Source organism: Notolabrus celidotus, chromosome 12 (assembly GCF_009762535.1).
Source record: "Notolabrus celidotus isolate fNotCel1 chromosome 12, fNotCel1.pri, whole genome shotgun sequence".
Taxonomy (NCBI): Eukaryota; Metazoa; Chordata; class Actinopteri; order Labriformes; family Labridae; genus Notolabrus; species Notolabrus celidotus.
This window is the reverse complement of record NC_048283.1, coordinates 20229902-20242901: the sequence shown is the minus strand read 5'-3', so window position 1 is coordinate 20242901 and position 13000 is coordinate 20229902. Positions and strand designations below refer to the sequence as shown.

Genomic DNA, 13000 nt, shown 5'->3' with positions numbered 1-13000 from the left:
CTTCCCTCTTTCTCACTGTACTGGACTCTAAACTGTTCTGTTTTGTCTCTACAGTGAAGTATCTTGCAAAACAATTGACAACCTTCCTGAACGGAACGAGGTTGATGATCTGGTCTACCTCAACACACGGGTAGGATTTACAATGTCATGAACTTCATGATTTGATTCTAATGTCATTAGAAGATAGTAATAAAACATTTCATAGATGACATGTGATGCTCACGAACAGCAAATGCAACACAATGCAAGTTTTTTCTAAATTTCTCTTTGCAGAGCTGATTTTACTTCTAAAGCAGGGTTCTTTGAAGACATTTGTGTTTGAGTTCACTTTTTCTAGTGCTGAACCAAAGTATTAGTACCATATGTCACTTTAAGTGGACATGCTGTATAGCTATGTGCGTCATCATGCAAGCTTATTAAAAAAAAACAATGTCTCTCTGCAGGGCCCTCTGGATCACATGGATCACACCAACAACATTTATGGAAATATAGATTACTCATGAAAGAAGGAAAATGCATTTTGACTTGAACTTCATCTATGTATTAGTTCAAGTCTCCATGCCTTTGTGCAGCCATGTGCCATGGTATGTTTGATGGGGGATGATTGGAGATTGTTGACCGATGAGGTAAAGTGTTATGATTTAACATCATATTTTTATTACAGACTAAATGGTCAGGTTTGACTTGTTAGAAGACTTAAGAAAGTGCTCTGTAAATACAGTCCATTTAAATGCCTGCTGTCATTCATGACCGCATTTTGCTTACTTGTGTTATAGAGACACTATCAGTTCATTAGCTCACAGCATCAGCATTTATTGGAGCAGAATTCCCATTTTAACCTTGTTACCAAATCAGCTCTATGAAAGTAAAAGCTTATGCTTTTGAATCAAGAAACAGAACAGCATAGTTAGTTTATTAGTTTATGGATGGATTTTAAACAGGTCCTTCTGAATCCAGGGATTCATAGGAACTGCTGCATGCTGCAACTATTTGTATTTATTGTTGTAAAGTAAAAACAAAAAGAACCACTAATGGTTGCACAACAAACTAAACAGTCATAGAGACATAGTAAGACTACACAGCAATTTAGGCAGTGTTGTTTAGTGTCTAGTTGTCTTGCTCTTGCATTTAGTCTTCTGCAGTGTGGATAAGGGTGTCCACTGACAGCTGTTTTCGCACTAGCAGCGCCAATTGTTTGTACAAAAGTAAACCAAACCAGAATTTTCCGCTCTCAGTGTCCTCAGCAAAGAAACATCCTGGTTCACTGTTTTTATTGTCCCTGCACTCTCACTAAAAAAATGTAGAACTTTTGGAGCATCACCCCACTCATCAATGTCACTTCTTCCTCACCAAATAATCCAAATTAAGAAAAAGCTTGACTTCTAATATCGACTCTGTCAACAACAGTGGCAGAATAATTAAATAGACGAGTCTTTAGCAGAAAACTTCTAGGTCTAGAGCTGCCAGGACACCGTTCTTGATTTGGCAGACTCAAATTGCTGGACTCCAGTGTTAACTATTAATATGTTTTTGCACCTTACACTTGCACTTCCAGTTTACACATCTGTAGATGTGTACTGTTGTCAGATATATTCGAAAAAAAAGATGCTTTCAAGTCTGTATGTTGGTTTTACTCTGCAAAATCTTCCTGGATGTTAGAGTTATTGGACATTTGGAGTGTTTGCTGTATTTAGCAGGACAGAACCTGAAAGTGTTTCAACAGTTAATGACTCATTACAGAAATGCACTTTAAGTTCACTGCAACAAAGATTTATTTGACATCACCATCACCTCTTCATTAGTTTAATGTGGATTCTACACTGAGCAGATACTGGGGACCAAAAATATAAAAACAAAAGGATGAGCAGAAAGGAAATTAAGTTTGTCTGCCTTGCTTACATGTATCTGTTTCCATAAAAACTCAATGTGACAATGTGAAACCTATTAATAAAACTCAACTCTAAAAAATGTTCATTTAAGACCTTTTCTTTTAATATAATAGTATCCTCTGGTTGTTTTTAATGTGTTGCTGTAGAATGGCTACTGAGGCTCAAACCTGACAGTGTTGGCTCTGTGTTGCCCACTTAATGTAACAGGAAATTGTATCAAGTGTTAGCACATCAGTTTTAAAAGGTATGTGTAAAATGACCTCTATTGCTGGAGTTCTATTTTCTGTTGAAGTGATTCATGTGATCGTGTGAAGTGTTCAAAAGTCCCAGGGAGAAGGAAGTCACTGGGTGACTTTTTCTTCTTATTGGGAGATTATGAATTATTTCTTGTTTAGTCAAAATTTGAAGACACAAAGTAAAAAATGGTTCAAAATGATTGTTATTGTCTGTCCTAACTAATACACAGTCCTGGTCCTTTTTTCACTGCTCTGTGACTGATGCTTGAAACTAAGCTCAGCAGAAACAGGGGTGTTAAAGCCTGCGGTAAATAAAGAGGAAGTAAGTCAAGCTGTTTATGAGCTGACTCGTTTCTGCCTTTGTTCAGGTGAAAAACATTTCGTATTCACATAAATAACTAAATGTTCTATCCAGGATAATACCACACACAGAATAAGACTTATTTTTAAACTCAACCACAAAAAGAAAATCTGAAAGTGCCACACATTTATATGACTGAATAAGCTGTGCTTTTTAAAATGATTTAATGAGTACATTTTACTGATCATGCACTCACTCCTGTAAATCTAACCAGACCTCGGTTGTATCAGTGTCCTGCATTTCTGACACTGTTTTATCATCAGATCTGAGACAGTCGTCTTTCGTCTTTCAGACTGTTTTCAAGTGTGGATTGTGTTTTTCATCCATCTAGAGTTCCATGTTGAGGACAAGCCATGAAAAAGTAACCACATCCTGCAAGAAATATTTGCCTCCCTGGCTATTGTTGTAGCTTTTTAAATACCAACTCACAGTATGAGTTGAATGCTTTGTAAATATTTGGCAACACTTTCAGTTTCAAAGGGCAGGGCTGTAAAATATATATGACATCCAAAGACACTGCACAAAGTTAAAACCTTTTGTCAGGATGTGTGGACTGTCAGTGCTGCTGTCATACCTTACAAAAACAGTAGCTTTCTTAAAACTATTAAATAAATGAAACAGCACCAAAGTTACGCCTCAAGCGCACATACAGTATATGTTCAAGACCTACGTGCTGTGATGTGCCCTTTTGACCTTGCTTCATATGTAGTCCAACAGGAAATAGAACTTTCACAGTAATGGTCTCTTGGAGAGAATAATCTTCTCTTAACAGGAAACTGCAGAGGTGGACTTCAGTGTGACTGGTGTGATATGTGTTGATACTGAGTGAAATATATTGTGTGAAAATGATGAGATATAAAATACAGAATACTTATAGTTTAATGGTGATAAACAAACAGTCACAACAAGAGAGACAGCAATTGAAAACACAAGTGCATAAAATAGAATAAAATAGTGATTTTAGACATAAGCGACTGTTTTCTCAGAGAAGTGCATCACAGGAGACTGATGATAGCAATGTTTACATAATCTAAACAGAAAGTGGTCAATCAATAGCCTGTACAACTTTCTTTACCCACATAAGTCAGGAAACACATTTTGCATTATGCAGTACCATCCAGTGAACTCTTCTTTTTGTTCCTGTTACATGTTGGCGTATATTGCATCATCCAGGTCAGTCTATAATAGACACCACAATGAATTAAAGATAATCTTTCAAGTCTGGAAATCATAAAGATAAAAAAAAAAAACTTTACATACCTCCATGTTGCCATATACGGGATCATTGGCATAAACCTCTTGGGAATCTACATCATCATAGTTATTTACTTTTCTGAGGACAGAACAGAGAAGACATAGATTAAGGTTTTATCATTTTATATCCTTAAACCAAATGTTCAACATAACAACACAACCAGAGGGAGAGTAGCTTCAGTTTCTTGTTTAAGGTGAATAATAATTGAAACCTTTTAGCTGCAGCGTACTGAGGGGGCTCCACATCTTTCTCAACCTTCATGGTGCTCAAATGAGTTCTTGCCACATCCTTAGGTCTCCCCCTGCTGGCAGAGTAATGTTTCTCAATTAAGGACCTTAAAAAACATCACACAACCACTGAAACTTAAACCAAACTGCAGGCTAATGTGCTTGTACTTTCATAAGACACATTTCCACTGCATATCGATAAACACACAATGTTAAAAAAGTGTAAATAATTTTGAAATGTTTTGTTGATTCTTGAGTTCTGTAGCTGAAAAGAGTAACTTAAAATATACAATGTACTTCATATTCTTTGCCAACTTACCATTTTTTAACTCCCACTGCGATTAAAACTATCACCAAAGTCACACCTGTCCCAATGGCTATGTAAATATACATATTCTGCATCTTACCTGTCCAAAAAGAAAACCGGATTAACTCAAATCATGTCAGTCTCAGTTGTTCAGTCTTTACATACATGTTACACTCTTCAGACTTCCATTAAATGTGCTTACTGTTAACAGGGAAATACAGCGTGAGGTTGGCGGTGCCCTGCGTGTTGTTTGCCAGACAGTGGACAAACTCAGATGATCCAAACTCTGCCTGTAGAGTCCCGATGGTAACCGGGCCGTGTTTCTCTACCTTTGCTTTTGGCGGGACTCTGTCAGAGAGCACAAAATGGACCATGCTGGGAGGCCTGGACTCTGCAATGCACACACACTTTACCTTGTCTGCCTCTGAGGAGCAGGAGGACCCAGTCTTAATCTCTGGGGCATCTGGAAGCAAAAAACACGACTCTATGAGTTAGCCATACTTTTATTTTGTCATTATAATAGTAATACAGGGTTCATATAAATAGCTCTTTAAAAAAGTTACAAAGAGCTTAAAAAACAGCTTAAATATGACGAATAATTATGAAAATGATATATATCAAAAAGAGAAACGGAATAAAAACTAACACAGAGATGATTGTTTCTTGATCAAGTTCAGAGAAGATTCAAACAGAGTTACTGATTAAACAAACTGCATTAAGCCGGTAGGTCACTTTACAGTGTAGGTGCCCCAACTGCTAAAGCCCTGTTCCTCTGGGTTCAACAAGACACCCCTCATCAGCTGATCTAAGAGGGCATGTAAAGCCTGTAGACTGTATAATAAACGGACATAGTCTCCGGGATGTCAGCCATCGAGTTCTGAGTTTTGAAGTCTACTGTTGGCGGTTGCCATATTGAAATGCAGATTCACCTTGACTTGGGTCAATCTAGTATGACGCAAAGTCGTAGAGTTGGGGCAGGCTCTTTAGCCTCTTTACTGCAGCTACAGGGTGCTCGCCTGTCAGTCAGACATGCCCTTAATTACACATAGTATATAAAAATGTCCCCATGCACAGTGTGTGCTGATAGAGAAATTAACTATTCAGACCCAAACTATTTTTAAACCAGGCTGTAAACATGTTTATTTTTGCTTTTTTGAATGGGTGTGTATGTGTTTTAAGGTGTTTCTGCAACCAGCCTCAAGCAGACGCTCGATGAACTGCAGTTTATTACACTTCTGCGTTGGCGTCATATTATAAGACCGGAGGTTGCTGCTTGGTAAAGCCTTGAAAGTTAGCAATTTAATTTTAAAACTAATACAGACAGTTTTCTCAAACGAGTACAAATGTAACAAGTGAGATAAAAAACTGCCAATACCTAATATTTAAATAATATTTCTCTCCTTCATTTTGACATTTCTGTGGTTGTAGTTGACTTACGTAACACATTGAGCTGCACAGGGCTTGATTTGCGTTGTCCCATTGCGTTAATGGCAGTACAGTACAGATCTCCTGTGTGTCTGGAGACATTTTGCAGTGTGAAGACATTCCCTCGGTACAGCTGAGCACCAGTTTCATTATACCACTCATAGCTGCTGGCTGGTGGGTTAGCATCACTTGAGCATTTCAGCTGCACAGCTCCCCCCTCTTTCACATCTGACTTGTACTCAACTTTCACAATCACTGGAGCATCTACATGGAGACATGCATGGATATTGAGGTAGTCATACTGAAAAACATGCGTGTGTATATTTTGGGAACAGTTAGTAAAAAGTCATGTGAAACCTGAGCTGATGGCAGTGCATACAAGAAACAAGATCCAAGAACAAGAACCGTTCTTGTCATAGCTGTGCCAACATCCACTAAGTAGTCAGTGGACTCATCTATAATATATTTAATTTTTCCGCTTTATTCAAAGCCCTGCTTATAAAATAACCTGGATGTTCAGATGTTTATATATTCGGAATATTATGATTTGTTACTTTGCAAGTCATTTGTATATTAGTTTTATTCTCCAATATTTTATAATAATCCCTTTTCTGTACTCTGTAATGGTAATCAGTTGTTTTTTATACAACTTATCTTTCTCTTCTCTATCACTAGTTCTCTGTTGCAAACATTTCTTATACAGAAGATTTTTCTATTTACATTTTCTATTTAGCAGACCAACATATGACATGCTGTCTTTGTTGCATTTTCAGTCAGATATAGGGTTTAAATTATTCCATACCATCTATATCTGTTTTTATTAACATTTTACACAACATCCCATTTATGTGGGAGTTGGAATGTAGATAGATGGCAGTGCTGACAGAGATGTAAAAGGGTAAATAAAGGAATCACAATGAATCCTGTAGGGGGCATGGATATCTGAAATCACTTCAATGCTGAGACATTTAAGAACCATGGTATGAACCCTGGGTACTAGAGGATCATGTAGATTTGTTGCCTTGTTATGGGGAATTATCCTGTATTTGTGAAAATAAATCAACTTTTACAAAAGTGGGTTATGACAGACATACACGTCTCTATAGACATGCCACTAACATGGTAAGAAGGAAAAAGTGAAGAACAGAAAGTGAGTTGATACGGCTGTTAAAGGGCTATGAGGTGAAGACAGACTATAAATCACGTAAGTCTTGATTCAGTTCGGCTCATAAAACTGTAGTTCTAGATGCTGTTAACCACTCAAACATCCTGTCTAATTTCCTGTTTTGCCTTTTGTGCTTTCCTTTTAAAAATAACTCTGGTGAGAGAAGACTTCTGTCAACCACAACAACCTACATGAGGCACAACAGTTAAAGGAAATGTCAAAGAGGGCAATATTTAGTGTCTTGCCAAACTGTTTTTCAGTGGGAAGTGCGAAGCGGGATTTTCTGTCCTTCATACAAACAGCTCATCTAAAATAAAAGACTGTAGCAGACGCTGTGATGCTCTTTTTCCAGTGCATGAACACATGATGACTGTAACCCCCCTAACAGCTTCCCAACCTGAATTTAACTCTGGAAGCTCCTATATTTGAATGTATGTGTTGGAGAAACATGTTACACATCATGCAAAACAAGGTAAAAAAAAAAAAAAAAAGACAGACTTGCACCCTGACATCAAATCCCAACCCATCCAGTTTTTTTCTTGGCTGAGTTTAGTTGCTTTTAAATTTAATATTTATTGACCCTTGCCCCAGGGGCTGAGCCAGACTTTTTTTGAATGGGGTGGCCAAATGGGGCACTCATTTCTGCAGAGGGGGTATTAAGTATGTTTGCACACATGATGAAAAGCACTTTCACCCTGCTTTTGACACTTCAACTACTAACATTAAGGTATCTTGAAAATGTTATTTTCCTTGTTTTAACTTTAAAACTTTAACATTTCAAACTTCTTAGCTTGGATCTTTAAGGAATAAACAAAAGGCTCAAAGGCAGCCTGTTTCAGCATAGAACTGCCTCTGACAAAACAAACACCCAATCATTATTTAGAATTTCAGGGCAGCCAAGGGAGAGCCAATCAGATTTTATTGGGGTCCACAGCCCCCCCTGGCCATCCCTTGGAAACACCCCTGCCTTGCCCTAAAATGTTTAACAACTCTCACATGTTTTCCAAATGCTTTTTTAATCCTTTATGGAAAGCACTTTGTGCCAACACAAAGAAAAGATATATTTATTCATAATAATTATTAGACTCATAATCACATAAAGTGCACTTACATTTAACTCTGAGGACCTTGGATGCATTCTGGTGCTTCCCTCCCTTGTATCTTACAGTGCACTGTAAAATCTTCTCATGATCAGCTCTGGTAGGGTGAAAGGTCAGAGTCGATGTTGCCTTCCACTGGCCAGCGGTGTGCTCCGTCTGTTGGAAATGTTTCTCTCCAGAGTGACTCCAGTTAAAGACGGGAGGAGAGGCCGGACAGGAGAAAGACGCGGAGCAGGACGCAGACACAGTTTCACCCTCCTGTACCTCAGGCTTCACTGAGAAAATGACTGGGTCTGGTTCACCTGTAAGAACAAGTCAAGTCATGATCACTAACCCATGTATTTATACAAGGCTGTTCAAAGTAATCTTAGACAGTTATAGCTTTGATTGTTAATTAATTTTGTCCCACAGAGACACCTATCTCCAATATAACTGTTCTTCCCATATTTTATCACAGATTCAAAGGTTTTCAATCAGATCTGAAACTCAACGCTTAGTGAATCGCCGCATACATAGGATTTGATTTACTGTAATTCTTGAAATGGCTGGTGTTTGCCTTTTCTTGAAAATAGAAACTGTTATGATAGAATATATTTAAAGGAAAGAGAGATCCGCTTCTGCAACCCAAATAGGGAACTGTTAATCGTGTGGTCAACAACAACTGAAGCCTAAATGACCGCTTTAACTAATGTAGCCGGGTGAACTAAAGGCTGTTATATGGTGGTTTGATAGCCTGATATGTTAACCTATGGCCATAGGTATTATGAGAGCCATTTCACATTACTGAGGGACCACAGACCATAGGGCTAGACCAGAGGGCTAGACTTCCGAGAGCATGAGATCTCACGAGACTATAGACACAGGAGAGCGAAAGTTACCAAAAAGACAGCAAGACTTTAGACCGCTAAGGTGTCTAGCTTTCTCCATATAGAAGGAAATATACCTGTAAACATTAATGTAATCCAAAAAGGGTTTGCAGCCGCATTATATTAAGTTATGTTAAAGTTTGTAGGGCCAGGCTGATGATTTTTGTAGATTGAGAGAATGTGCTGAGTGTGATATTTCTGCCATGCTGAGGGAAAGTCTGAACCGCAGGGAGCGTGAGTCATCATTCATTACATTTAAGGACAAGAGTCAAAATACACTGATTTAAATGCTGTAAGTTATGCACTTAAGGTTGAGATGACTGTGATGAATGAGTATCTTTGTGGCTCTGCAGAGTCACAGATAGTGTTTGCCACTCTATTCAGCAAAACTGTAGAGGCCCAAGACCTCTGTTATAGCTGTTATTATGTTTTCTTTAAATCCAGTCTGGGAATAAAGACCCACATAAAATGTATTCTGTGTCCGTTCCTGTCATTTTATGACCAGGCCACACTAACTTAGTTTTGTCATTGATGATTTTCTTTGAGGCTACAGTTACAAATTTAACTTTCAAATACTAGACGGCAAAGTGAACTATTGGCTGTTTGTGCAGGTGAAATATCACATCTACAGCAGACAAATAAGCCAATGAAATGTTTCGCTCTGGCTCACCTTTTGTTCCCCTTTTATAGTCCATCTGAGGCAGACAGCTGTCCACCAATAAGTTTGATTCTACTTGATTTTTCTGCCTTACAACTGTTGCCTAGTGCGTCTCAGGGTGGATAGATGGTTGGTTGTGTTAATACAGGCTAAGAAAGAGTGCAGTCATAACCTGCTCTTCATAAAGCTGCACATGAAATAACTTTGCGAATGCTTGGTGCTTTATGAATAAATGTTGATTCATGGAAAGTCACCAAATCTTTGTGACTACTTAAGCATAAAAACAGATTTGTAAATGTTCTGCATTTGGTAAAAAGTTCTTCACAAAGGCAGGAAAACACTGAAGAGACAACTGAAAAGACACTTCTGAGAAATGCAAGACTTGACTGTGCTGTAACAAATGTTTGCTGAAAGTTGTAATTATTACTTACTGATCATTGCAATGGAGACGGGGCTGTCTCTGTAAGTATACTTGCTGTAGTCAGCAATTTCAATTCTGAAATAAAAAGGCCCTCGGTCGTTTTCTTGAAGGGGATCAATCATCAGCGAACAATTCTTCTGACTGACGTCTCCAAGCAGCTCAGTCCGAGTTTGATACCGCTGAAGTACTTTAGACTGAACTGAGTGATAGATGAGCTCATGTGCTTCATTCATCCACATCCCAGTGAAACCAGTGAGTGTCCTCCCCGGATTTGCATAGTCAAACGTGCAGGGAATCACCACACAGGATCCAATGAGACCTTTGACTGAGGAGGGGACCTTAGCTGTCCAAGTGGAGGCTTCAGTTTGAAGAACTGTAAGAAAAAGAAAAATGTGATTAATATGAAACAGAGAGAGCAGAGGTGGATAAAGTAAAATACTTCTATTTACATAATTGTCTTGCACAAAATGACATTTCCTTGCAGAAAACACAATAATTAGACAGAGAGAGCTGACTGTTTGATTGAATGTTTTGTGAGTTGTTCATAATTGTATATTGTATATTGTAGCTGGGTTTAGTGTTAAAATGTAACATACCTTTAAAGCAAAGAAACAGGACCAACAGAGAAAAAGTCATCTTGCTCCTTCAGGGTCCGATCTGCAAATAAAGTCACAGATATTTTTTCAACCTTGTGCTGTGCTGCTGTCATTTCCCTAACTTATCTAGTTTCCATTCCCCTTTTTAACCCCTCTGCTACACACATTTGTCTCATCACATGTATGATAGGGAAGTTTATGGTATTAATCATCTCTATTGTCTTTCTTTCCTTCAAACTATTGTTTCCCAGCTGTTTTTTTTAAATATGTATAAATATAGGATTTTGCAGTTTTGCTGCTGCAAATAATTGTGAATAAGAGAGAAAAAGTGCAGTTTTCTCATATTTGATTTCTTTTTTAAATGATGTATTCTGGGTCGGAACCTTGCTTTTATCAGCCACACATCTGCTTTCATTTCCTTCTTTAGTAGTTGGTACTTGATTCATTTTGGTAGACATTACTTCTCCAAATGTATTTTAGGCATGTTACTGACTTTGAGAAACACTAACTCCTTGAAAATATCATCATATTTGATATAGAGGACAACAAAACTTTGTAATTGGCCCTTTAATGAAATATTTGCCATTGGATATAGAAAGGAATTTTCCCAGGTCAATAACAGGGCTATATACTATCTATATCAGCAGGAGATGGTATGAAACCGCCAACCCCAGAAAAGATTCAATACGTGAGTCTTAATCCTTAAATAAACATGCTTTAACTGGCTCATATGACCTCACTTCAAAAAGAAACATCGGTCCTAAACCCCTTCAGTAATTATAGCCCCATGGCTTTAGTAAAAGCACTCGTATAATGCTCATGGGATATCTGTCAGTTTGTTTGTTCATAGAGTTACCTTCTCCTACAAAGCTATAAAATGGCTCAATTATCGTACCAATTCATCCAACATAAAAGGTTTAATTCATAAAGACAGTTCAATTCAATTATGACAAATTAAGTCTTGGTTCCATTCGCTTAAACATTTGAGTTTATTTTTGCACATGCTGAATTTCATTTGGGCAGTGACCATACCTCTGAGAACACCACCACCAACAAGTTCACATGTACAGGGTGAAGGTTGACATATTTTTGCACAACAGTTAAAACACAAACAGTATCAGCTCTGTGGATGGATGTATTTGACAAATTGGCATGCTTAGCCAACATGCAAGTTAAAACATTCTGTGCAGGAGTTCAAATTATTTTAAACAATGTGCTAAGATATATTAACACAAGGAATATGATATGTTACAAAAATATGAACTACTTTAAGATCAGCAAGTACAGATGAAAAGGCATGTTAAAAAAAACATTTTTAGTTTAAACTTTGGTAACTGAGGATGCAAATACAAAGCATTTACTCTACCTTACACTGAATCGAGATGAAAACAGGACTTCATTTGCCCGTTGAAGCATGAAACTAAGGAAGACACTTGATGAGGTGTCTACTTCTCAAATCAACACGTTAAGAAATGGTCCTGTATTTGTTTTACACCTTTGAGATCGCATCTACTGAAAAAAGACACAGAAACATCTTCACTGTCCTTTCACAATGAGTAGACCTGCCAGCCCACACTTCCTCATTACATGTTCACACCTACAGCTGAGGCTTGAGAGAAGTAGTCTTTGCAGAGGGTTCTAAAAGCATCACTGCAGCTCACAACAGTTTGCCCTCCCAGTGCACCTAGACTTACCCCCCCCCCCCCCCCCCCCCCCCCCCCCCACACACACACACACACACACACACACACACACACACTCATAAGAGATCCTGAACAGATGGAGAGCATTCTGGAAATAAAGGAATGCAATCATCTCAACCAATCTCCAACACTGGAAACTGTCAAAGGAGTACAAACAACGGACCATGTTTTTGGGAGATCTGCGTTCATGTTACTGCACCATGCTGCTGGCTGGAGTCAGAAGGACAGACACTGGCCCCTTCTACTTCAGGATTGAAATTCCGCAGTACAAAAGCTTCTCCTACATCAAAATTGCAGTGACCATTGACGTCATACGTCAGTGCAGTATATTTAAAGCAAACATCCTGACCCTTCTGATAATAATACTTTATCCATTGTGTTTGAGAAATGTTAATGAGTTATACTAGTTTAATATTTTCATTCTGCAGGTGACCCTCAGCCCCCCACTCTGTCTGTGCAGGTGAGGGATAAAATAACAGCCTCTTGCTCGGTGACTCACTCCTGCCCGTTTATGCCTCCGAAGCTCTCCTGGAATCATCCAGGAATCGTCACCCACCGATCGAACAGGCTGAATACATGGAAGTGGGAGACAGTGTCAACAGTGACCTTTAACCCTGTAATCACTGACTGTAACAAGACTTTAACATGCACAGTGAAGTATAGAGAAGGAAAGCAGGCCAAGAACTCCACCATCATCAGGATGTGAGATGAATATCACCTTTTGGTCTACATGGTAAATTAATTAATGTCTGCATATTCTGGATGTCTTACTCTTACTTTGTGTTGTGCAG

At 38.4% G+C, this 13000-nt stretch overlaps 1 protein-coding gene across 2 annotated transcripts; it reads right to left on the bottom strand.

Moving 5' to 3' along the window:
* Positions 1-3365: 3365 nt before the first annotated feature.
* On the bottom strand, positions 3366-12105 carry LOC117822714 (sialoadhesin-like). Of its 2 annotated transcripts, XM_034697588.1 has the most exons (10): positions 11873-12105; positions 10507-10567; positions 9921-10283; positions 7977-8267; positions 5713-5964; positions 4478-4738; positions 4288-4375; positions 3953-4045; positions 3747-3819; positions 3366-3665 (listed from the first exon to the last, which is right to left on the bottom strand). In XM_034697588.1, the coding sequence occupies exons 2-10, from the start codon at positions 10544-10546 to the stop codon at positions 3630-3632; spliced, it is 1497 nt and encodes a 498-aa protein (XP_034553479.1). In that variant the 5' UTR covers positions 10547-10567; positions 11873-12105; the 3' UTR covers positions 3366-3629. The 2 variants fall into 2 exon arrangements, with proteins under 2 accessions (XP_034553479.1, XP_034553480.1); XM_034697589.1 differs by lacking the exon at positions 5713-5964 and having other exon boundaries at positions 11873-12100.
* Positions 12106-13000: the final 895 nt, after the last annotated feature.

Bases quoted from the DNA above. Each gene is read 5' to 3' on its own strand.
- LOC117822714 (XM_034697588.1), bottom strand. From the start codon at position 10,546: ATGACTTTTTCTCTGTTGGTCCTGTTTCTTTGCTTTAAAG. The intron at 4,376-4,477 runs GTAAGCACATTT...CTTTTTGGACAG, and splicing joins GCTGTATTTCCCTGTTAACA to GTAAGATGCAGAATATGTAT. The intron at 3,820-3,952 runs GTTTCAATTATT...TTCTGTCCTCAG, and splicing joins CAGTACGCTGCAGCTAAAAG to AAAAGTAAATAACTATGATG.